This window comes from Macadamia integrifolia, chromosome 4 (genome assembly GCF_013358625.1).
Source record: "Macadamia integrifolia cultivar HAES 741 chromosome 4, SCU_Mint_v3, whole genome shotgun sequence".
NCBI lineage: Eukaryota > Viridiplantae > Streptophyta > Magnoliopsida > Proteales > Proteaceae > Macadamia > Macadamia integrifolia.
The window spans coordinates 24,997,162-25,022,604 of NC_056560.1; the positions used below are offsets into that span (position 1 = coordinate 24,997,162).

General features: G+C 39.6%; 1 protein-coding gene across 2 annotated transcripts in view; it reads left to right on the forward strand.

Annotated features, from left to right (window-relative positions):
- The window catches only part of LOC122076455 (protein TRANSPARENT TESTA 9), a 67,050-nt gene that overhangs the window by 8,857 nt on the left and 32,750 nt on the right, over positions 1-25,443 (forward strand). The window contains exons 3-10 of one of the 2 annotated variants that reach the window (XM_042641755.1): positions 4,554-4,630; positions 4,716-4,849; positions 4,959-5,055; positions 5,183-5,240; positions 13,890-13,998; positions 14,087-14,222; positions 14,360-14,546; positions 14,694-15,022. In XM_042641755.1, the coding sequence (XP_042497689.1) occupies positions 4,554-4,630; positions 4,716-4,849; positions 4,959-5,055; positions 5,183-5,240; positions 13,890-13,998; positions 14,087-14,222; positions 14,360-14,546; positions 14,694-15,022 (1,127 nt within the window). The remainder of the gene's footprint in view (positions 1-4,553; positions 4,631-4,715; positions 4,850-4,958; positions 5,056-5,182; positions 5,241-13,889; positions 13,999-14,086; positions 14,223-14,359; positions 14,547-14,693; positions 15,023-25,443) is intronic. The other variant, XM_042641756.1, reaches the window with a different exon arrangement.

Consider the following 25,443-nt stretch of genomic DNA (forward strand, 5'->3'; position numbering starts at 1 on the left):
TCCCTGCAATACACTTTGGAGATTTGCCATCCATTTACACTCGCAAGAATGAAATTTTAAAGAGAGTACTAGAAGCCTTCTCTTGAGTAACCAAAGCACAATTAATTCTCTGGAAGGCTTGAGCTTGCTAGATCAGTCCTCTAATCAATGTATCTTTACTAGTCTGGAATCTTTGTCCTTCCCTCCTCCACTATCAAAGCGATTGAAGCTCTCATTTGCTCCTTTCTTTGGAAAGGTTCAGACATCACAAAGTTCCTTCATCCCATCAGTTGGAAAAGTGTCTGCCTTCCTAAATCTGAAGGAGGTCTGGGCCTTAGGCGAATCAAAGACATGAAATCTGCGGGTATTCTCAAACTCATATGGAAAATTGTGTCCAAGCATAATAGTATATGGGTTTCATGTGTTTACTCCTACCTTTTAAAAAATGATTCCCTTTGGTCTACTTCTCCTGGCCCGGAAATGTCTTGGATTTGGCAAGGTATCCTTAGCCTCAGACCCTTGGCTTTAAATGCCATTTCCTACTCCATTGGCAGAGGTAACTCCACCTTTCTCTGGCTCGACCCCTGGCACCTAAACCATCCAATTCTTCAGGATATCAGCCCTAGAATCATCTATTCCATTGTTCTAGACCGTCTAGCCACTGTCTCCTCCATCATTCGGAACAATGTTTGGGCTCCCCCTAACTCCCCCCACCCCTTGGCTATCATCTGGTCTAGCCTCCTTCTTTTTGACCCTAACCTCAGAGATAGAGATGACTTTGTTACTTGGAACCCCTCCCTCTCCAAAATCTTTACCTCCTCTTCTGCTTGGAACTTAGTGAGAACATCTGCCTCTCTGGTTCCTTGGAGAAGACTCATCTGGTTCAAGGAAAACATTCCCCGTCACAGCTTCACAGCTTGGTGGGTCCTTTCCAACTGCCTCCCCACCCAGTCCTTTAACCACAGACACATCCATGCCCCAAATGCCTGATGCCTTTGCTGGAATGGAAATGAGGATGTTGATCACCTGTTCTTTGACTGTCCATTCTCCACAATCATTTGGAAAAAAGTCCGTAGCTGTTGGCCCTCTAGTAGGAGATCTCTTCCCTTCAGTAGAGAGTGGATATGGGTGGATATGACATACGGGGGAACCTCTATTTGTGACATTACTAGAAAGCTTGCATTCTGTACTACCATCACCCACCTTTGGATGAAAAGGAATCTTCGAAGATAGACCTCCAAATCCCGTTCTTTTGATCAGATTTGGAATGCCATATATTTTGATATATCTACAAAGCTAGCATACTTGCCCCACCGTCCTGTTAGAGACTCCCCAAGGAACATGCTCATTGTTGTCTCCTGGGGGCTCCCTCCATCTATCATCTCCCCCCCCCCTCCCGCTGATGGATTGTATCATTGAGTAGTGTAGTTCCCCCCCCTTTTTTGTTTCGCGTTTGGGCTTGACCTTTCTTGTCTCTTCATGAGGCCTTTTTGTATATTCTTTCTTTCCTTTAATATAGTTTAATTCAAAAAAAAAAAAAAAGCACAATTAATTCTATTTACTTCCTTCTACAAGCTTCAAGCCCATGTAATTGACACCTTAAGGAGAATACTTCCAATACCCATCTACCCAATAGGTCCCTCCATCCCTTTCATGTTACTTCAAGTCACACTCACACCATCTGAAACCAGTAGTGGCAATGTTCCGGATTACCTCAAGTGGTTGGACTGTCAACCCAAAAATTCTGTCTTGTATGTTTCATTGGGTAGTTTCTTACCTGTGTCCGCCACACAAATGCATGAAATTGCAATGGGGTTGCACATCAGTGGGGTTCGATACTTGTGGGTTGCTCACGGTGAAGCCTCCAACTTACGGGAAACTTGTGGTGAAATGGGACTTGTAGTGCCATGGTGCGATCAATTGAGGGTCTTATGCAATTCATCTGTGGCAGGGTTCTTGACACATTGTGGATGGAATTTCGTACTAGAAGCCATTTACTTAGGGGTACCTATGCTCACGTTTCCTCTGTTACTTGACCCAATTCCTAATACTACTTTGATTGTGGAAGACTGGAAGACCGGCTTGAGAGTGAAAGAGGATACTGGAGTGGGTAATATGGTTGGAAGAGATAAGATTGCTCGTGTTGTCTGAAGGTTGATGGGTGGAGAAGGAATAGAGCTGAGGGAAAGAGCTAAAGAACTTCGGAGATCTTGTCAAAGAGCTATTGAGAAGGATGGATCTACTCTTACAAACGGTGGTGGCCAACCCCCAAATTGGCAGGATTTCATCGGTAATGTTGTCCTTCTCGTCATCAACTCCACCGTCAGTTTCATTGAAGAAAACAACGCCGGTAATGCTGCTGCAACTTTGATGGCTAACCATTCATCGGAGTGAATCAAATTCTCATTGGAGATTTGCAGAGTTCTTCTCCACCCAAGTTCTTGCAGATGGGGGCGATTTGCAGACCTGTTTTCCCCAAAACTTCTCTAACGGTTATGTGTTAGCCTGTTAGGGATGATTTGAGTGTTTTGGGTATAAGAGAGTATAAAAGGGTATAATGGTCATCTTATCTAAAGACTTTCCTACTAAAGGAGGTAATACGGTCTTTTGCTCTATAAAACTAACATGTTCACACCATCGATGATAGGGGAGGGGGTGTAAATCGTTCAAACCTTTAGATCCACATGTAATTTCGGGAAACTCCAGTGGTCGGGGGTGTAATTTTCCCTTTTTTTAAAAATGTAATGAATCTTCCAACTGTTATACTACCACATGGCCAACTCTAAATTAGTTCAAAATTGACAGGGAATCGGGATATCATAGGGGCATTCTTGTACAAAAAATATGGACCCTGACCGATTTGGCACATGGCAGATATTGGGTCCGACCACCTAACATCTTATGGTTTGACCTAATTATTACTTATTTATGGTGTATTATACTTGAAAATAGTAGTGTTAATGTTCCCTAAGCTTATTCAAATGGATCTTAAGCATATCCAAGTGTATCTTGTGTCTCTTAGTGTCTCTCCAATACGTGTTCGAGATGTCTCTTAAAACCACCCTCCCAATATGATGAGAGAGAGAGAGAGAGAGAGAGAGAGAGAGAGAGAGAGAGAGAGTGGTTGGGGGTGAAATTGTCATTATAGAAAGCCTGAGAGATGAGGGGTAAATTGGGTGATGTGATTTCCACTTGGGGATCAGTGGGGGAAAAAATTAATGTTGTTTGGCTTCTGTCGTCTACAGGTCTCTTCAGCTCCTCAGTTTGGGATTTCGTCAGATTGCGATGTCCTTTGTATCCTTGGCATCAAATTGTTTTGTTTAAAGGCCACATCCCCTACTTCAACTTCACTGCTTGGCGAGCCTTATCCAACTGCCTACCTATGCAATCCTTCCTCATTCACCACCAGATTCAGGTCTCCCTCTTATGCTGATTATGTTGGAAAGGTGTTGAAGATGCTGATCAACTTTTCTTCTCTTGCCCCTTCTCCTCCTCAGTTTGGAAGAGTGTTTAGTTAATGCTGGCCAAGCAGTAGAAGAATCCTCTCCCTTGAGGGAGAAAGGATTTGGGTGGATATGACTTTTACAGGGAATTCTATTTGTGATACCACTTACAGGCTAGCTTTCGGTGCCACCATCAACCATATTTGGATGGAATATTGGAGTTTAACCTTCGCAGAGTGGATATCCAATTCCTGAATCCCGATCCTTTGATAAGATTTGGAATTCCATTTCTTGTATTAGTTCTAAACTCTCCCTGCTCCCCCATCTTAATGTAAGGGATTCCCCAAGAATAGGGTCATTGTTGTCTCTTGGGTTTGCCCCGTCTCTTTTTCAGACTGCTGTCCCTCCCCCTTGAAGGGCTAGTGCTGCGTTGTTTGGATTTTTTGATAGTTTTTCTCTCTTTTTACCCTTTTGGGTCCCCTTTTTCTTCCCCCTTTTTTCTCTTTGGTAATGAATTCTTTATTCACCCCCCAAAAAATTAGGTAATATGATTTCCACTTGAGGCCTGTCGAATGATATAATATGGAAATAGAAATCCTGTGTGGAGAACCTTTTGATGAAGGGTCTTGGTATCCATAATACAGAATTGTTTGGAAGCTGAAGGTCCAAATGTTTGACAGATCTGTTTATTGGTAATTTTTTTGCTTTTATAAAAATTTTCTTCTCAATGTAGTTGTCCTTAGTTTGCCAAGTTGACCAGCTTATTGAATGGTTGACCTTGGACTTGGGCACCTTTTCTATTAAATGTCTGGGGTTGGTTCCTAGAGCATTATTTAATGATTACTTTTTTCTTCCAGCTAGCCAAGGAACGTATTAATTGGGGTAGTCTTTTCTAGGTTTACAAGCATTTATGTAATATTTTCTGTTTTCTTCTTTTCTGCCCCGGGCCTCCCTTACGTTTGTTTGGGCGCATTGGTCTGTTGTTGGTGTTTCATATTCTGTTTCCTTCTTAATAAAATTCCCTTTTTTATTTATCAAAAACAAAAACAAAAAAAATGATTTTTTTTTTCTTGTTCTTTGAGTTTATAGTGGATTAAGTTTTTTTTTTCTTTTTGGTGATCTCTCTTGAAGGATTTTGTTATTGAGGCTCTGAGATCAATTGCTGAGTTAGTGACATATGGTGATCAGAATGATCCAGCCTTTTTTGAGTGAGACTTCTCAATTCTTGGCCTCTTTTGTTTATTTTTTTGAGGCTCAGAACAAGCTTCATGTTCTGCTTTTTTATTTTTGCAGGTTTTTCATGGAGAAGCAGGTCATGGGACAGTTTGTGCGTATATTAAATGTTAGTAGAACTTCAAGTGTTCCTCTTCAGTTGCTACAGACAATGAGCATTATGATCCAGAATTTAAAAAGTGATCATTCTATCTGTAAGTCAATATGAGAGCTTAGCGAGTTTATAAAGATCTTTTATGAGCTTTTTTTTTTTGGGTTCTAAGTCTTGTCTTGGCTGGTCCCTTTGTTTTGAATATTTTGCAGATTACATTTTTAGTAATGAACATATAAACTCCCTTATAACGTATTCTTTTGACTTCCGTAATGAAGAGCTACTGTCATACTATGTATCCTTTTTAAGGTTTGTGGAGTAGTTTGTCCCTTGGCCAACTTTATTTATTTATTTTTTCTTAATTTATTAACTGCTCTTTTCTGCAAATGTTCACTAATCACTAATGGCATGAATTTCTGCCGTTTGATGACTGAAGGGCAATAAGTGGCAAGCTGAACAGAAGTACCATTTCTCTGCTTGTGAAGACCCAACATGTATGTTAATTGGAATATAAACTTGTGCATAGTAGTTTAATTCTGCCTTTCTGTGCTCTGTTATCAGATCTTTCCCTTCCCAGAGATTTACTTTTCATGAAGCTGTCCTGTTCTGGTGTTACCTGATTGCAACTGCATTTATTCTTCATCTCTTTTCACAAATATCGAGATTGGCCATGTTGATATATAGAGAATGTATACATAAAAAAATAATGTACAGAACCGATACAGTATCAATAAGGGCCGATAGGGTATTGATACGGACCAATACACTCATTACACAGGTTGCCAAAACTAAAAAATCCCAGTTTTTGAATTTTTTTTCTTTTCTAATTCTGATTTTTTGGCTAAACCCCAAGCGGATCCCATCTACACTAAAAAACGACATAGGAGTGACTCATCAAGCAAAAATTTATGTTAAAGCTCATCAAGTAGAGATCAAACATCAAAGCTGTCAATTGAAATATGTTAAAAAGTTGATTTTTGCTTCAATCTTTCTTCTCTCTCTCTCTCTTTTGGGCTTGCTTTGGCCAATTATCACATTTATACTGGAATTTACTGTCCTAGATTTGGATCATCTTGAATGAGTTGTGATATATGATAGGTAATTCTTATTAGTAGTTACATATTGTTCAGGTTTGTTAAATATGTTATTAGCAGAGTATATTATGGTTAATTTTTATGTTCTTAATTTCTTAAGATTATATTTGTAGCAAGAGAGAACCTAATAACCAGTCAATCAGAGACTGAGGAAAATAAGAAACTGAGAGAGGAATAGGAGAAGAGACGATGGAGAGAGGAGAACTGATCCAGCAACAGAACCAGTGAGTGGCTTCTATTGCTCGATTTCATACTTTATTTATAATAACAGAAAATAAACTTACAATCAAAGTAGGTAACATCAACAGGAACGTAACCAAGATAACAACCTAACACTAAACTACAACTCTCTCACCACGGGGACACTTCCCCTGTCATGAGAACTACCTAACACTATTACCGCTTAGATGGGTTGGGTCCGATAGGGGTCCACGATCTTGTAGGACCACAACTTACCCCTCTACATCAATATGTTTGGTTCTTTGACTTCTTTCATGAAACATTGAATTATTGACAATGTAGACATCAACTTGATTATCACAGAACATCTTCAGAAGCTAACTAACTGGAAAACCCAACTCCTGAAGCAGTGACCTCAACCACATCAGTTTAGCTGCAGTATGTGCTATAGCTCTATATTTATCCTCAACACTAGATTTAGCCACAATTGTTTGCTTCTTACTTCGCCATGCAATATCTCGTGGTAGATCTTTTATCACCATCATCACTAGCCCAATCAGCATCTGAAAATCCTATTATATCAATGTTTTTTAATTAGGACGATAAATGAGACCCTCGGGTACCTTAAGACATGACAAGCTGCCTCCTAGTGAACCTTACTTTGGTGGTTCCATAAATTGGCTAATGGTGCCCACAACAAAGGAAATGTTAGGTCTAGTAATTGTTAGGTAAATAAGTTTACCAACTAATTTCCTATACCGATGTTTATCGTCAAAATCTTCACCATCACTTGTTCCAAACTTCTGATGTGGATCGATAGAAATATCAACTGGTTTGGATGCAAGCATACTAGTTTCAAACAAGAGGTCTAACACATATTTACATCGTGATAGACTAATCCCTTTCTTACTTCGTATAATTGCAATACAAAGGAAATAGCTGAGGGAACCCAAGTCTTTCATCTGAAAATATTGATGTAGATGAGTCTTTACTTTTGCAATACTCGATGTATCATTGCTAGATATGATAATGTCATAAACTTAAACAACCGACACAACCACTTTAGAATTTTTGCGGTAAACAAAAACAGAATGATTAGAATAACATGGTGAGAAGCCACATCTAGTAACAATCGAGCTGAATTTGTCAAACTAGACCCTAGGAGATTGTTTTAAACCATAAATGACCTTGTGTAGTTTGCATACTCTGTGTGAATTCTCTCCCTGAGCAGTTCCTCCTGTAAATCACCATATAAGAACGAATTTTTTATGTCCAAATGATAGAGAGGCCATTCGAGAATGATTGCTAATGAGATAAGAACACAAATCAAATTAAGATGATCAACATGTGAGAATGTCTCACAATAATCCACTTCATAAGTTTGAGTGAAACACTTCACAACCAAACGTGCCTTAAGCCGTTCAATTGAACCATCTGAATTGTACTTGATGGTGTACACCCAATGACACAACACAAGATCATTCCTTGGAGGTAAATCCACCAGGGTCTATGTTCGTCGAGAACTACTTCGTAATTTTCTACTAAGAGTCATAATCCACCAGGGTCTATGTTCGTCGAGAACTACTTCATAATTTTCTACTAAGAGTCATACTCTTGCATAGTTGTCAAGGCGTCGCCTAGGCGTCCAGGAGGTTTGCCTGGAGCCTAGGTGATTGTCGCCTTGTTGCATTGTATATGGGCTTATATGTTTTTATATTTTGTTATTTCATTTACTTAAGATATTATTCATAAATAAGAAAACATCCCCTATTTGAATCCAATAAAAATAGTTTAAAAATAAAATTCCAAAAGGATAAAAAGTCAACCCCCCGGTCCAAGAGCAAAAACTGGATTTTTGGTTGTAGGGCGATTTTCAACTTTCGAATGCTAAGGTTTTTCTCAATTCTGAAAATTTTGTAAATCTTATCATAGTAGAACATTGCTAAAAACCAAAAGTCCGGTAAAATAATCTTTTGTTTTAATGTCAATAAAATTATTTTCATTCAGGCGATTTAATAGCATTCACACACTTTAAAATAAGTTTGACTGGAACATAACTTTGTCTTAACAACTCAGATTTAAATAATCTTAGGCTTGTTGGAAAGCTAGTTTTGTGTTATACCTAATACAAAAAGTCTCATCTAAAAATAAAATCATTTGACCAATAAAAAATATTATAGAAGAGCATTTCTTTAAATGTCAATAAGTTAGGTTGATTTTTATGACTTGATCTTACTTAATGTTGATTGGTTTTTTATGTCATAGGGTATATATTATAACATACAAAAGAACTTTAGAAAATAGGGGAAATAAAAAATAACACATGGGCGATTTGATCGCCATGACAATGCCTTGGGTCGCCATGACGCCGTGACAACTATGTACTCTTGATACTGATATTGTCAATTCCCTTACTCTTCCTGTGTTGGTTCCATTTGATGATTCTTCGACCATCACTCAACAAGTACCACTGCAAGTATATCGGTGTTGTCCTAAGCCATTACGACCTGATTTGGCTCCTTCTCTACAATATTCCACGCAGTTTGATTTTATCCTATTGAAAAATTTGTTTTGTCTCATATTTCATCTTCCGTACATAGATTTTCCCTATCCTTATCTACCCATTCTATTCTTAAATCCTATCATGCGGCGTTGTCTCATTCTAGGTGGAAATTGGCTATGGATGTGGAAGGGGATTCCTTATTATCTCAATAGAAATGAACCTTGGTGGATTTACCTATAGGTGAGGAACTTGTGCTTGTCAGATCCTTTATGCTAGGCCCCTTGCCTTGACTTCCATTATATCCCACATTGGTAATGGAGTTGGAACCTCCTTTTGGCTTGACAACTGGCATCCGACTGGAGTGCTATCCCTGATTATGGTCTGTGGGCCATAGATCAGTCTATCCCTCTAGTCTCCCTAGATCTTCTAAGGTCTCATCAATCATCTCCCATAGGTCTTGGTCCCCCCCCTCTTGCCATCCCCTCTCTTACTGACATCTGGCAGCCCCTCCGCTCCCTCCCCCCTTCCATTGGAGATGACCAAATCATTTGGTCTCCCTCCTCCTCAGATTGCTTCGCCTTCACCTTTGCTTGGAACCTCGTTCGCTCATCCAATCCCTCCATCCCTTGGCATAATGTTGTTTGGTCTAGAGCCCACATCCCTCGCTATGGTTTCACTATTTGGAGAACCCTCTCCAACTGCCTTCTCACCCAATCCTTCCCATCTATCGCCATATTCTTGTTTCCATTACTTGTTGCCTTTGATGGAATGGTTTGGAAAATAGCAACCATCTTTTCTTTGAGTGCCTCTTCTCTTCTCGTATGTGGAAGTATGTCCTTGCCAAATGTTGGCCTGTTCGAAGAAGGCCTCTCCCCCTTTAGAGAGAATGGGTTTGGATTGATATGGATTTTTCTAGGATCTATTTGTGACACTGCCAGGAAACTCGCCTTTGGGGTTGCTATTGGCCATATCTGGATGGAACGTAACTTTCGTAGATGGACCTTCAACTCAAGATCTTTTGATAAGATTTGAAATTCTATCTACTTTGACGTCTCCTCCAAACTTGGTTCCCTCCCCCATAGATCGGTTGTTGATTCTCCAAGGAGCAAGCTTATTGTTGTTTCCTAGGGCTTACCTCTTTTTATTTTGACTTCCCCCTGCCCTATAGGGTCGTATTCCTCTCCCTTGCCTTTCGGCATTGTGCATCCTCCCCCCCTTTTCTCCCTTGTATTTATTTTAATTATTCACAAAAAAAGGAACTTGTGCGTGTTGTTCGGTGTAGACTATCAAGAATAATTCTAATGGCTCTGTTGAGCAGCTCAAGGCCTGTTTGGTCACAAGGGGCTATACTCAGACCTATGGTGTGGACTACTTTCAGATCTTTTTAGCTTGTACATGGGAGCAACCTTTTGGCTGTGTTGCTCAGGGGGAGAATGTTGAGAAAGTTTGCAAGTTACATACAATGATTTATAGTTTAAACATTTGCTTAGAGCTTGGTTTGATTGGTTCAATTCGATTATTACTCGATGCAGATTCTCACAATCATTCAGTTTTTGTTCGTCATTGGGACTCTAGGGTGATTATATTGGTTGTGTATGTGGATGGTGTTATTAAACCTGGTAGTGATGTGTTTGGTATCACAGAGGTGAAATCTTATTTACAACAACATTTTTCAGATGAAAGACTTGGGTACCCTCAGGTAATGTTTAAAGTATGAGTATCGGGTATCGTATTAAAAGGGTGATTTTAAGAGACATTGTATCATAATTGTATCGGAGAGATGCAAGATACACTAAAAATTCATACGAAATTGGTTGAGAAACGTCCATAAATGCTTAGGATATATGCAAAATACAATTTTAAAGCATAAAACACCGTAAATAAAAAAAGGGCGTACCTAGTGCATGAGGCTCCCGCCACTGCAGGGTCTTGGGAGGGTCATAATGTAAGCAGCCTGACCTCCGCTTCGTGGAGAGGCTGTTTCTTGACTTAAACCTATGACCACTAGGACGCACTGGACCAACCTTACCGTTGCGCCAAGGTCCGACCTCTCATAAAACACTATAAATAAGTAAATGTATATTATATTATGTATGAAAGCGAGAACAAAGTACGACGAAACTAGTGCATCTAATTGATTATGTATAAAGGATGTGGTTTCTTACATGTACTAATACAATTTTTTTGTTGGTATGTATCGATACCTTAAAGATACGAACGATATGTATCGGTTAGTGTTGGCAGATACGGTAGGATACTTACAACTTTTCCCTTAGTTATTTTCTTTGTTTGTTATTTGGATAGAGACTGGGTTGGTGTTGAAGGTGATAGAAGATCTACCACAGGTACTGTACGTTTGTTGGTTGTAATCTTGTCACATTGAGAAGCAAGAAACAAACAACTATGGCAAGGTCTAGAGCTGAGGCTGAGTATAAAACTATGGCTTATTCAGTAGATGAGTTGATGATTGAGATCATTTCTTTGGGAGTTTGGATTTCCGGTTATTAAACCTATAAATATATGTTGTGGTAATCAAGTTGCCATCTACATTGATAGCAACCTAGTTTTTTCATGAAAGGACCAAACATATTGAGGTTTATTGTCACTTTTGGAGGGATGCAGTGATGAGGAAATTGATTGCTACTCCGTTTGTTGCTTCTAAAAATCAATTGGGTAATATGTTCTCTAAGCCTCTTTAATCTTGTTTTTTGGGAACGTTGTTTCAAGTGGGCATGGGTGATATATATGCTCTGGCTTGAGGGGGAGTGTTTATATTTATTCTGTTTAGTATTACCGTGGGGGGGTATTTTGGGTGTTCAGTGGTTATATCAGGGGTACACTTGTCCCTGATATTATTGCTAATATAAAGAAGTCTGAAGCCCATGGTTGGAGCATTCTGCCCAACCGTGAACAACCATTTTCTCCTTGTAGCTTGCAGCTCTTCTTGTCTTCTCTCTCTCTCTCTCTCTCTTCTACATTATTAGCACTGATTTCCTGTGTTGGATATTTTTTATTACTTCATATTATATAATATGTTTATACTGACATACTAACGTGCTTGGTTCAAATCTTGATGGGTTACTTTGAGCCAGTATGCTAATTCGCAAATAGATTTTCCTTTTCAATATTTATTACTTAATTTCATCTTACTACTTATTAGTAGGTTTGATATTTTACTTGCCAATGAAGTTTTGGATCACATAGATGCCATTAAGAGTTTAAGACAGACAACCTAATAGTAATAATAGTAATAATAAGGACTGACTTATAATATCTATAATAACATATATCTGGCATAGGTTATGGTGCAATCTATTAGTTTATCAAATTATTATTCTACCCTCAATATATTGAATAATATGAATGAACCAAAAAGTCATAGTGAAGTGGATTGCTTTGCTCTCCATCATGCATTTATCATCATCATCAAAAGTGCTAATGCCACGACCAGTCCATATATCCATTGTTGGGAATTCGAATTTGATCTCCTTCCATACCTCACAAGCAGCAGCTAGTTCATGGCTCCATTTGCTAGCCTCACGGATAATTTCATTACCTTCACTAGCAAGATCACTTCACTTGTTACGAGCTTGTACACATTTCTAGGTTCTACTTGGTTAGCTATGGACTGGTGCATTTTCCCAAGGGTGTCCTAAAGTTCCTCTACTGAACTGTTGTACAGAATCATCCCCAAAGATCTTGGTCAGAGTGGGCATACACCAAACGTGAATGCCCCCAGAAGCTATGGACAGAACATTTGATAAATACCCTGGTGGTCTTTTTCAATAAAATCATCACGTAGTAAACCAACAAAGCCCAAGGTGGTTTCTCTTCGCCTTCAAGTTTACCTACTATGATACCTGAGTGAATATGATCTCCATCGGACATACGTAACGCTTTAGCTAGTACATGAAAGTATATACCATGATACTTCTGTCTATCATCCAAAGGCGATGTTTCGTCGATACATAACCAAAACGGGATAGAGAAACTCACCAGCTATTTCAATATTTCTATTTAACTTGATTTCAATTTGAGTGCAACAATTATACCAAACAGCCCAAGAAATTGAAATAGCTCCCTGAAATTGAAGAGTTCCAACCAAAGAGAACTGTGAAGGATGAACTTACCAAATATCACATTATACTTTGCTGAATGATGGCAATTTGTATCATTAAGTGAGGCTTTTTTGAAAAATTTTATTGCTAGCATAAAAGTGAACCCCTGAAATTGTGCTATCCTATTAATTTGTAGGTTCCGTATTCTCATAGTTCCAGGTTTCGGATGCGAGCCTGGTTTCAACCTGGCTTGAAACTGAAATATTTTGCAAAAAACATGAAATTTCAGTCGGTGGTTGGTTTCGAGTGAGTGTTTTGAGGCCCAAATGGTCAAATTATGTGCCGAAACTTCTAGGGATCCCTATTCTAGGCACACTAAACATAGTGGAACCCTTAGATACAAACCCAAAATAGTAGTTTGACTTTGGACCATACTTTTGGTAGCATATGCTGTACGTTCCTGTGTTTTCATAATTATCGAATGTTATACATGGTTCATTACAAAGAGTCAAAGATATGGGAGTCGATAATACAACAAATCAGAAGAACCCAACTTTTCCTAACCCTTTCTGTCGAAACCAGTGGAGACTATTTCGTTCGAAACCTACATTTATTACTGAAGAAATGTATTGTTTCAGTCGAAAAGTTACCGAATGGAATATTTCATCGAAATTTTGCCAAAACAGTGAAATATCGACCGAAATACTGCAAACCTTACATATGTTTAAGTTTTTGTTTCGACATCTGTTAATACTGGAATATTTTGCGAAATTTTGCAAAATTTCGGCGAAACCTTGAACTATGCATATGCTCCCCAAGAAAACGAATGCATAAGTTAATGGACAGAAACTAGAAGAGCCAGATTAAATTGCCTTGCTAATGTTTAATGCCAAATATCGACCTATTATTAGCAAAATATTATTAGAGGGCAAAGTTATTAGGTAGGATTTATTAGCTTAATTGAGTTTAATGATCTGAACCTGCTAAATAAATAAGTTGGAACAATCTAGCCCTTTTCTTGTACCTCTTTACTCATTGGTTCATAAGTATTTAGCTTGGAATTTGGATTGGCTTAAACTGGCACATTCTTCTAGATGATAGTGATAAATGCCCCTTTATATGTTAGAGGCTTCTGATTGATGTTTCACTTTTCCATGTTGATCCAATTTGTCTTCCATAGTAGCTGACAAGATGAAATAATGGGTGCTCTTCTCTTTTCTTTGCTTGGCTATTGGATATGTCATTATTTTTTTCTTTCTTCCATTTCCTTTTTCTCTTGTATCAATAACTGCTATTTTCTATGTCTAGGATGAGGTAATTTCTTTCCCATTGTACATTGAGGCAATAAGGTTTGCTTTTCATGAAGAGACCATGGTCCGCATTGCTGTACGTGCTTTGACCCTTAATGTCTATCATGGTAAGTTCTTACTATCTTTACCTATGCTTATTGAACAGCAGTTATGTTGCAGTGGCACCTGATCTTTATTTCCATGTTTACTTTTCAGTTGGAGATGAAGCTGTGAATAAATATGTCAATAGTCCACCTCTAGCAGATTATTTTTCGAATTTGGTTTCGTACTTCCGGGAGCAGTGCATCGGCTTGGATAGATGGGTATCTGAAGCTTCAAAGTATGAGTTGGGGTATTTGTTGGGTAGAGATGTGAACAGTTGCATCATTCTTATTTATATATGGTTGGATTAAACTTATTATTTGTGTGTGTGTTTTTTTTTCTTTTCCTAGTTATCCCCTGATAAGTATTATTTGGCTATTGTGACAGGAATCCTGGCCCAGAATCAACCGCTTGCATTCTTGGTGCTGTAGATGAAATTGAAGATTATCTATATTATTTTAGTGATGTCATTTCTGCTGGGATTCCTGATCTTGGGAGATTAATAACCGAAAATATTTCTCAGATTCTGATATTTCCTTTGCTTTTTTCTTCTCTGAATATGCAGCGTACTAATGTATGCATCTTTTCCTTCTCTCTCTACTTGGAAACAGTTTTATTGTTTGTTATTTCTTTCATGGGAATTGTTTTTGTCCTTGGTATTGTTGTTCTAATATATTGGGGCTATGTGTTTCTTCCTACTTTCTGTTGTTTGCAACTACAGGAAACACAGATTAGTGTTACTACATCTCTTTATCTACTTTGTGGCATCTTGCGCATTGTTAAAACCAAGGATTTGGCAAATAGTATTGCGGCTTCTCTTTTCTGCCCCCTGGGTGCATTTTCTCCAATTTGTGAAGCTAAACCCAATGGCTGTATGTCGGGTCATGTTTGTGCACATGAAAACCAGCAGCTGGATAATGATGCTAGTCACTCAGAGGCAGATACTCAACGTTTAAGAGTAGTTGTAGCAAACTCATCTAGTTCTCAAATTCATCCTGGAGAAGATTTTATCTTACAGCATAGTTGTGATAGTCCACAATTGACTTTGAGGTAGGTTAATTCTAGTTGTTGCTGGAAGTTGAATTTCATTTTTCTTTTGTTCTATTTATCTTGATCCAAATTTGATATCTTTTATTTGCTGTGTCAATTGGTGTGGACACTTCTATGGTATGGCTGAATGTTTATCTCAAATTATGGTTTGCTTACATCTGCCAAAAAATGAGATGCATGGGAACCTTGTTTTCTTCACTTCCATTAGGGCATAACATTGGTGATCTCAATATAATATTGCGTAACAATATGAGGAGTGAATACAGTTTGCATCACTTGATGGCAAGGTTCAGAATTCCACTGCGAAGAGCTATTTTCAGCATGAGGTGAATCAAAAAGTTTTGGCGAAGTCACCAAAATCTGGGTAGAATTTGATAAAAAAAAAAAATGGAATTGGTTAATCCGCAGCAGAACCTCAAAACCTTTCAATAGAACTGTAGGTGATTCTTCTTCTTTTTTTTGGGGTGAATAATATAAGTCATTACCAAAGAGGAGAAGAAAAATTACAAATCCCCAAGAGGGAAGAAAGAAGAATAATGAAAAGAAATACAAAAAAACCCAAATCCTTAAGAGGTAGTGGGTTGGAGACAACAATATGCTTGTTCCTTGGGGAGTCCGTGCATGAAAATGGGATAGAAGAAAACTTTCTTTCAATGTCAAAGAAAATGGAATCCCAAATCTTTCGAAGAGAATGAGAGTTGGAGGTCCATTTCCTATTGTTTTTGTTAAGTTTACCTCGAATTCTTGACCTATTTTCAAGATTGACCCGATCCGACATATTTTGGTGGGGAAGTTTTCTGAGATCTGTATGGTTCGACCGGATCGACTACGACCCGATGGGTCGACCCGCGACTTGAAGTATATAATGTACTGTTGTCTTGTTGAGAAAGTCATTGTATTTTGGGGATTTTTTGAGCTAGGGTTTAAGGGCGAGTTTTCTCGCCGCTGCTTGGGTGTAATCTCTCTTCTGCACAGTGAAACATCTTCTTCTTCGCCCGAGGACATAGCACACCGCCCTGGTGTGTGAACCTCGTTAAATCTCTGTGTTGTGCGGATCTTTTGTCAATTTATTTTCGTATTTCTTGGTGTTTGATCTAACAGTTTCGCTCCATCCAACTTTAATTGATGGAGGCATTGAAGGCAAGCTTGCCCACTGCATCACAAAAAGAGGAGCCTCCGAAGGTCATGTCAACCCAAATCCACTCCTGTCGAAAGGGGAGAATCTGACGACGCCTTGGCTAGTATTTACCAAGAACTTCTTTCCATATAGAAGAGGAGAAGGGGCAATCAAAAAAGAGATGGTTAATGTCCATAACTCTATTCCAACCCAAGGTGCAAGTAGGGGAGATAGGGATCTCATGGTGGATCAGGAAAGACTGAGTTGAGAGACAATTTAAGGGAGCCCTCTGAGCAGTGAAATTGTGCCGAGGGATGTGATATTTGAACCAAATAATCTTTTTCCAAGGAGCAAGAGTACCCCACAGTCTGATGAAACCCCATGCAGCTTTAGAACTGAAGGCTCCCGATGAGATGGGGGGACCACAAAATAGTGTCGCACCCACCATTGGGGCTGATAGGAAGCAAGGCATTCCAAACACGATCAAGTGAAAGGAGCATTGGAGTTTGGAGGAGCCCAAGAGCTAATATCTGAAACCATAGAAGCTTTAGTGAGACCCAAGCTATAAATAGCTCTAGCAGGAACCTGATGAAGGAGAATACCAAGAGTATGCCAATGGTCATGCTAGAGAGAGGTCGTGGTACCATCACCAATCCTAGATGAGATAGCCCCAACAACAAGGGATAGGATTTATAAGATCTTGCGCGATACCCAGGAGGCATCAGATAACAGAGGGGCAGTTCAGATAGTGTCCGAACGAAGGAGACCACTCGAATAAACACAATCCACCGAGATGTTTTTCTTTTTTAAGATAATCTTCCAAATAAGTTTAATAATTCCGGCTGAGTTGACATCTTTGATTCTCCTCAATCCCAGACCCCCCTTGATTTGGGAAGGAAAACATTTGCCAAACTCATGGGACGAAGGAAATCAGAGGATTCAGAGCCTTTCGAAAGGAATGCAGCTATAAGATATTCTAGCGCTTTGATTGTAGGTTGAGATAGCCCAAAGATACCCAACCAATATATGGAAGATGATTGGAGGACATGTTTGATGAGAGCCGATCTCCTTGCATGGGATAGAAGCTTGCATTTCCAAAGTTGGGGCTTCTTCCTTATAAGATCGAGCATAGGAGTGCAATGGTGAGAAGTTACCTTGCGGGAATCAGAGGTAAGCTCTGATACTTGACATGAAGTTGCCCAATGGATAAACCAGTTTTGTCTATAAAAGAAATCTTATCCAAATCAGACACCCCATCTAGGAATAAAAGGGATTTCTACAGGTTGATACGGAGCCCTAAAAGAGTCTCAAAGAATTGAAGACATGCCATAATATTCTCCAAAGATTCAATGCTAGCTTTATAGAATAACGTAAGATCATCTGCAAAAGCAAGATGAGTGAGCTTGATGGCCTTGAACTTTGGGATTGGGAGGATACTTTGCTAATCAGTGCAAATCTGAATGCTACGGGAGAAAACTTCAAGAGCCAAAGTAAAGATACGGGGAGATTCTCTGATGAATCCCAACTAAAGAACAAAATTAACCCTTTGGACTGCCATTGACTAAAACAAAGAAGCTGGGCGTAGAGATGCAACATTTGATCCAATGGACAAACACAAGAGGGAATCTCATATTGTGCATAACTTCCGATAAAAACTCCCATCTCAGGGAGTCAAAAGCTTTGTGGATATCATTCTTCATAAGGGCGGAAGGAGAATGAAATTTCCTGTCAAAACCTTGAATGATCTCATGGCAAAGGAGGATATTATATGAAATACTCCTGCTAGGGATAAAAACTGATCGGTTCTCACTAACAAGAGTGTCCACCACAATCTTGAGACTAGAAGCCAAGATCTTTGTAACAAATTTATAAAGCAGGTTGCACAGAGAGATGGGTTCTAAAATCTGATATAGAAGCAGCCACTTCCTTCTTTGGAATCGAGCAAGGAAAAGTATAGTTAACCCTTTAATCTAACTAGGACTGAAGAAGCTCTTAATCAAGGTTCAAGGTATCGGGTTTTGTCCCTTGGGGAGACTGAAATTTTGGTCGAAACATGGGAAATTTCGAGGAAACTAGGGAATTTTTCCCGGTTTGGTGGAAACTTAGGTTTTGACCCCCAAACAGTGTATTTTTTTTCTTGATTTTTTTTGTACATCCTATTTTAAACATTTCTAACACATTCACATCATTAGTTTCATTAAAAAAACACAAAGTCATACTTGTGTGGTGAACCAAAGGTTTGATAATCATTATGCTAAGTTGTTGACTTAAATTATGAAACTATACTACATAATGACATAGTCTACACTATATATAGTCTACAATCTACATGAATAAGACATAATTCAAATGATCCAAAATAAATAAAAATATTACATCATCATGAGTTATCTCTCAACACTCAACAGTAGTGACTCAAATACTCAACACTCAACAGTCAACACTTTAGACTTAGTACTCAACACTTGACACTCAAGAGTCATTTCCAAGTAGAGTGTCTAGGCGGTTCCATCCCACGAGCTGCGTACCACTGCAGATGTCGTAGTTACTCCTCTGAATGCACCACATATGCATCCCATGACATGTTTTGGGTCCAATTGTCTTGGTAATTTCTCACTGCCCCTCTATAAGATGCATCATCAACATCAGCTTAGGTAATGTCATAGTTTGTGTGTTAGTCACAATCATAGGTTGTGGGTATGGCACAAAAGGTTGGGATGGGTACCCAAAGATACTGTCAACAAAAGATGACCCACCACCTGTAGAACCCTCCTGTTTGAATGAGGAAGAAGATTCACCATACTGTCCATAACCACTACCATATCCAAATGAACCGGCTCTCAAAGGATGGTCCACCGGCATATACACCATACCCCGGATACCCATAATGCGATGCAATTGATCCGGCGCTTTCATAGCCATCACTATGATGTACTCGACTAGGGCACAAGTCAATGAATTCTGGTGCACGCCAATGCCTAGATCCTCCACCCTGTCCCAAACTCATGGATTCCATTGTGGCAGACAAGCTAGAAATATCCATGCTTTGGCCCATCCCAACTGCCTCATCTTGAGGCCCAAACCTTTTGCGTGGTCCTCTACTATAGCCTCTCTGTTGTCGGGAACCATGATGTCATCTTGCATGGCAAGTGTGAACTCAGTCTCCCCTGTGAATCTGATTGGCGATGGTTGTGGAACCGTATCACTTTGCATCATATCATCTTCATCTCGCGTGGCAGCTAATCTATCACCGTCATCTTGTGTCTGGTTAGGGACCCGAGTGGAAGACGATGAAGGCGACTGATGCTGTTCTTCTTCAATTCTAGCATCAGGGTGGGACTCAAATGGACATGGTGACTCTAAGTGAATTCTCCCCTCTTCTGACATATTCTTCGACATCAACACCGTGAATGCGTAGATCGGATCCTCCTAAGTAACATATAAAAAAAATTACATGATTCTACCCTATTTACTAGCATATTATATAAAAAATGCTTTTTGGGGAAGTTGAGATTGACCTTTTTGGTCCAAGATGCCTTTCTCGTGTAGATGAAGCAATAATCACCCTTAGATTCAAGTTTGGTAGGCAAAAAATGGAAATCTCCACTGTTTCCCCAAGTTTCCCACACTTAGGAGAAAAATTGAACAAGGGAGGGTCGAATTCTGCTGAAACAAAGGTGGTTTTTTGTTTGAAATAAGTTATATAGGACCTGGTTCGACCTTGGAACCAGGTGGTTTAGGTCGAAATTTCCAATTTTTCGGTCGAAATTGACCGAATTGGGTCGATACATGGTCGAAACATGTGACTTTTAAAAGTCACATGTGGTTTCATTTCGACCCCTGGCGATACCTGCGAAACTTGGGAAATTTCATAGGTTTCGCTTGAGTTCTCGAACCATGCTCTTAATGGCCTTGATGAGGTCATCCTTTATAATATTTCAAGTGGCCAAGAAAAATCCCATACTAAACCCATCCGGACACGGGGCTCTATTAGACTGCTGAGGGTGCACAGCTATGATAATTTCATCATTTGTAGGAATGCGATGGAGAGCACTGAGGAGACTGGGATGAACTTGTTGAGAAAATCATCTGGAAAAACCCCCGATGAAGTGGAAGAAGATCGGAATAAATTCTTAAAGTTGGAAGCAGCCTCAGGTTTGATACCTTCAACACTCAAAATGGGGGAGCCATCAGAAGATAACAGCATAGGAATGGAGTTCAGATTAGCTCTAGCCTTCATTGATCTGTGGAAATATGCCGAGTTTGAATCCCCAAGCTCAAGCCATTTAATTCTGGCTTTCTGTCTGAGAAAGCTTTCTTACTTCAGAAAGTAATGTAGAAGTGTAGAACTAGGTTGACAAGTCAAAACAAGCTCACAACTGCAGGATGCTTCAATCAAAGAACAACCATAAACCACTCTAACAGTAGCACAAATAACCGGACTTGAAAGGAAGACAGACAGATCTGAAATATCCTTGCCTTCTCTGCTCAGATCAGTAGTACTGATAACAGGGGCTTACAAGACTTCATGTAGGTCCAAATCAACTTAATATCGTGAACCATAGTCCAATAGATCACTAGGGACTGAAGCAGTTCTATCGATCTCAATTCTGGACAGCACCAGCCACTAAAGGACCAAAAAAGAGAGATTTTGAATATCTCACTAATGGGTGGTCAGAAAGACCAGATCGTTGGGTTGGTCCAGAGATTTGTACTTTCAAGGGGGAAATGGGAGAGGCATAAAATGACAGGAGAATAGGAGAATTCCCAAGTGTATCTGAAATACTAAGATGGGGGGTTTGGGAAGATGGAGAAAGCCGGGTAGCATTTAATTATTGGGGATCCCAAAGAGACCAAATACGACTATTAATATGGTGGTTGTAATTGGACCGCAACGACCAGGTAAGGGCAATGGAAGAAGCAATATGGTTAGCATTCAAATCTTTACTCTAGTTTCAATGGAGGAGTTTAAGATCTCTGGGGAGACCGAAATTTTGGTGGAAACCTGGGAAATTTCGAGGATACCAGGGATTTTTTCCCGATATGGTGGAAACTTAGGTTCTGACCCCTGAACAGTGTTTTTTTGGTCTAATTTTTTGTGTACAACCTATTTTAAACATTTCTAACACATTCACATCAGTAGTTTCTTTAAAAAAAAAAAAAGTCTTGTGTAGTGAACCAAAGGTTCGATAATTATTACATTGACTTGTTGGCTTAAATCCTGAAACTTTACTACATAATGACTCTATATAGTCTACAATCTACATCAAAACATAAGATATAATCCAAATGATCCAAAATAGACAAAAACATTACATCATCAACAGTTATCTATCAACACTGAACAATAGTGACTCAATTACTCAACACTCGAAAGTAGTGACTCAATTCCAAGTAGAGTGTCTAGGTTGTTCCATCCAAGTAGTGACTCACTACCCTCAAGGCACGCATGTTATATTTTCTAACATTATTTAGTAAGCTATATATACTTTATATCATAAAAAATCAATATTAACCCACATCAAGTCATTAAAATCAACATTAAGTCACATTAAGTTATAAAGAATCAACATTTAGAGAAATGCTCTTGTTCTATAATAAGTTTGACTGGTCAAATGATTTTTATTTTTACATGAGACTTTTTGTATTAGGTATAACATAAAACCAACTTTCCAACAAGTTTAAGATTACTTAAATCTGAGTTGTAATGACATAGTTATGCTCTAGTTAAACTTATTTTAAAGTGCGCGAATGCTGTTAAAATCACCTTAATGAAAATAATTTTAGGGATATCAAAACAAAAGATTATTTTACCGGACGTTTGGTTTTTAGCAATGTTTTAACATATTATAGGATTTATAAAATTTTCATAATTGAGAAAAACCCCAACATTTAAAAGTTGAAAATCGCCCCTGTAACCAAAATCCAGTTTTTGTTCTTGGACTGGGGATTGACTTTTTATCCTTCAGGAATTTTATTTTTAAACTATTTTTATTGGATTCAAATAGGGGGTATTTCCTTATTTATGAATAGTATCTTAAGTAAATGTAATATAAAATACATTTACTTAAATGATATTTGGTATAAATAAGTGCCAAAAAAATGAGAATCTCCACTATTTCCCAAAGTTTCCTATGCTTGGGAGAAAAAAATGCACAAGAAAAGGTCAAAATTTCCTATGTTTCGGTCGAAACATGAGAAACTTGGTCAAAACCTATCGAAACCAGGTCGAAGCAGGTGATTTTTTAAAATTCCTTAAGGTTTCGTTTCGACCTGGGTCGATACCTGCGAAACATGCGAAATTTCGCATGTTTCGCTCGAGTTCTTAAACCATAGATGGGAGCGGACAACATGTTTTTATGGAGAATTGAGACCCCTAGAATTCCAGAACATTCCTTGATTCATTGGGAATAAAAAAGAAGATGCATCAAGCCCTTCGTAGAAGGGAGCAACGATTGACAAAGCATTCCAAGGAGGAGCTTACCCCACGACGGGAGTAGGATTGAGTTTTGGGGGTGGGGGCTACTTGGATAGTGGGGTTTTGGTGTTGGGTAGGGGCGGAAGGAGTATTAATGGTGGAAGTGATACAAGGGGAAGAGGCTTTGTTGTTTATTTTTTGAGACTTCTTTGACAGAGAATGACATGAAGCGGGTGTAGACGATGGGATTTTTAGGTTGACGGGTTTATCCGAAGACCCACGACTAGATGAGGAAGTGTTTCGAATTGGAAGAGAAACAATTGGGCAGGAATGGTTGGGCCTAAGGCGATAAGAGGCAGTGGTGGGGCCCAGAGAGGTGATCGGTATGTTAGAGTGAGAGGGGTTCTCTAGAAGTTGCGATGGAGTGGTGGGATCCACAGAAGGTAAAGGAGATGATATGGTAGCACAGTTTGCAGTGGGGCCTACAGAAGTGGGAGGGGTTGAAAGGGATATAGTGCTTGGTTCCGAAACATTTGTTGACTTTCGGGATCTGCTTCCGCGAGGACTCTTCGAGAAGTGAGCAGGCGCAGCTGGAGAAGCTGATGTATCTCTATCCGACTCTTCATCAGAGCAAGAGGTAGAGTATCTTTAGGAAGATCCACTGGAGGTAGAGTGCACTGACCCAGATCGGTCTGAGGAGCTTGATCGAGCAGCCGCTTTGGAGGTAGGGTCTGATTCTTCGCTATCAGAAGCATCTGAGGCTGATCCTTAACTGTCTTGACCTCTTTTTGCCGACAAGGGATCTGAGGGATTTCGATCAGGGTTTGTCTCGATAAGGGCGTCAGTGATGTCTTCTTCAACAGTCATCAAGGTAGCAAAATGATTGCTATCGCTACTCTGGTTTAAAATATCTCCGATACGATACCTTTCCTATACGTATCTTAAATTTAGCCGACCGATACGACGATCGATACCGATACTTTAATCCTTGATCTTTAGCATATCTTAGCGTATCTACGATACGATACGATACCCTCCAATACGTATCTTAATTTTAGCTGACCAATACGGTGACCAATACCGATACTTTAATCCTTGGGCCGCGCTAGGTAAAGAAGTCTTTGACCAATGGTCCTTGCTGAGGGTCAGGCTAATGAGGTTGCTGAGATACTGAAGCCGAGAATGGGTTTTGGTGGCGCGTGCAAAGGCAATGGTTCCTAGCTCTGCCCTTGCCAACAGGAGGTTCTCCAATATGGCGGTGAGAGGAGGATGTGGAAGGAATAGTGGTCGAATGGTGGTTAAGGTGATTGTGCCCGGTAATAATAGGAGGGAAGGATGGCTCCGACGGGGTCGGCTTGGGAGTGCAGAGCTTAGAGTCATGCCCAAATATTTTGCAAATCAGACATTGTGGAGGGACCCATTCAAACACAACATCTTGCTGAAAGGAGAAGTCCTCCATCGTTGACAGTAATGGTGGAGGGGATAGGTTCAGTGCCGGCACTTCGATACAAATCCGAGCATACGCAAGTCTGTCCTTTCATTTAGTTCTGGCATCAGAGAAGAGGGGGGGTACCAAGAACTGACTTTACAGTGCTGAGGCCCTCAGAACACCAAAAGTGGAGGGAGAGACTGGGAAGGGAGACCCAAGGTGGGATAGATTTGAGTTCAAAACATTGCATCTGCATATTCCGGTTCCACTGGCGGAGGAAGATATGATTTCTACCTACACGCCAGGGTCCACCTTCAAGGATGTGGCATTCTTCATCTTCATCCGAGAATTTGAACACAAAGAATCCATTATCCATAAGGTAACTAGGTAAGTCTTCATCGATCAATGGAGATGCCACTTCTTAGTAAGGGATAGCTTAACCATTGGAAAAGGAGGGCTGGAACCCAGAAAATGACCCACCAAGGAATTCTGCCAAAGAAGGGCTTCCTCATCCAGAAGACCAGCAGGGCAAATAGCAAGCTGTGAGGAACCAAATGGATGGAGGGATAAATTGGAGTGGGAGGCCCACTTGCGAGAGAGAAGAGGGATGGATGAAAAGCTAACTAAAGGTATGGCAGGTTGGTGGTGAGTTTCCAAATCAGAGGGAGGGAGAGCGGAAAGAGGTTGGGCTGTGACGTCGGTAGGTGAGAGGGGGAAGAGCGAGGAGTGGAGAGTTCCATCTCCGGGAGACCAGCCGGAGTGGCTGGCACTCAGAGGGAGGAACCGACGGTCATGGTAATTTGTTTGAGTGGGTTTCTACGGAATTCTAATTTAAGCATAACTGCATATATAGGACTTTCTTATTTGGGATATTTACATAATGATTAGATGTGAAAGAAAGACCATCCAAAATGGATTTATGTTTTTAAAAATACTTTTTTTCCCCCTCTGGTATGAATAGTATAGCTCATGTGCAAAGGATTTGAAGATCCATATCCCAAGTTTGGTGCACTGATACCAAGGGGAATACTATCAAACAGTTGGCATTCAAGTGAGAAACTTAGAAATAATTGAGAGGAGGAAAGTGATTTTATCGTTAAAATTCGAATTGAGACGAGAAGAGAGCAAAAGTTGGAAAGAAAGAGCAGGGAATTCAGACATAGTAAAAATGGTGAAACCACAGAATTGACTATAAGTAGGTAGAAGTATAATCACCAAATAGATACTGCCTTATATGTGCAGAACTATGTTCTTGTTAACACTAATGAGGAGTTCTGTGACTAGAGTTATTAGAGTCCAAACTCTGGTCGATTGGTGCCAAGAACAACAAAGTCAGGTCTATGAATGTTGATAGCCGAGGACAAACAGATCTCTGTGTAACTTAATTAAGCATAGAAGAACAGGAAGAGAAGAGAAAGAAGAGTGTAGAAACAGATTTAGAGAGAAGAAAAACAAGA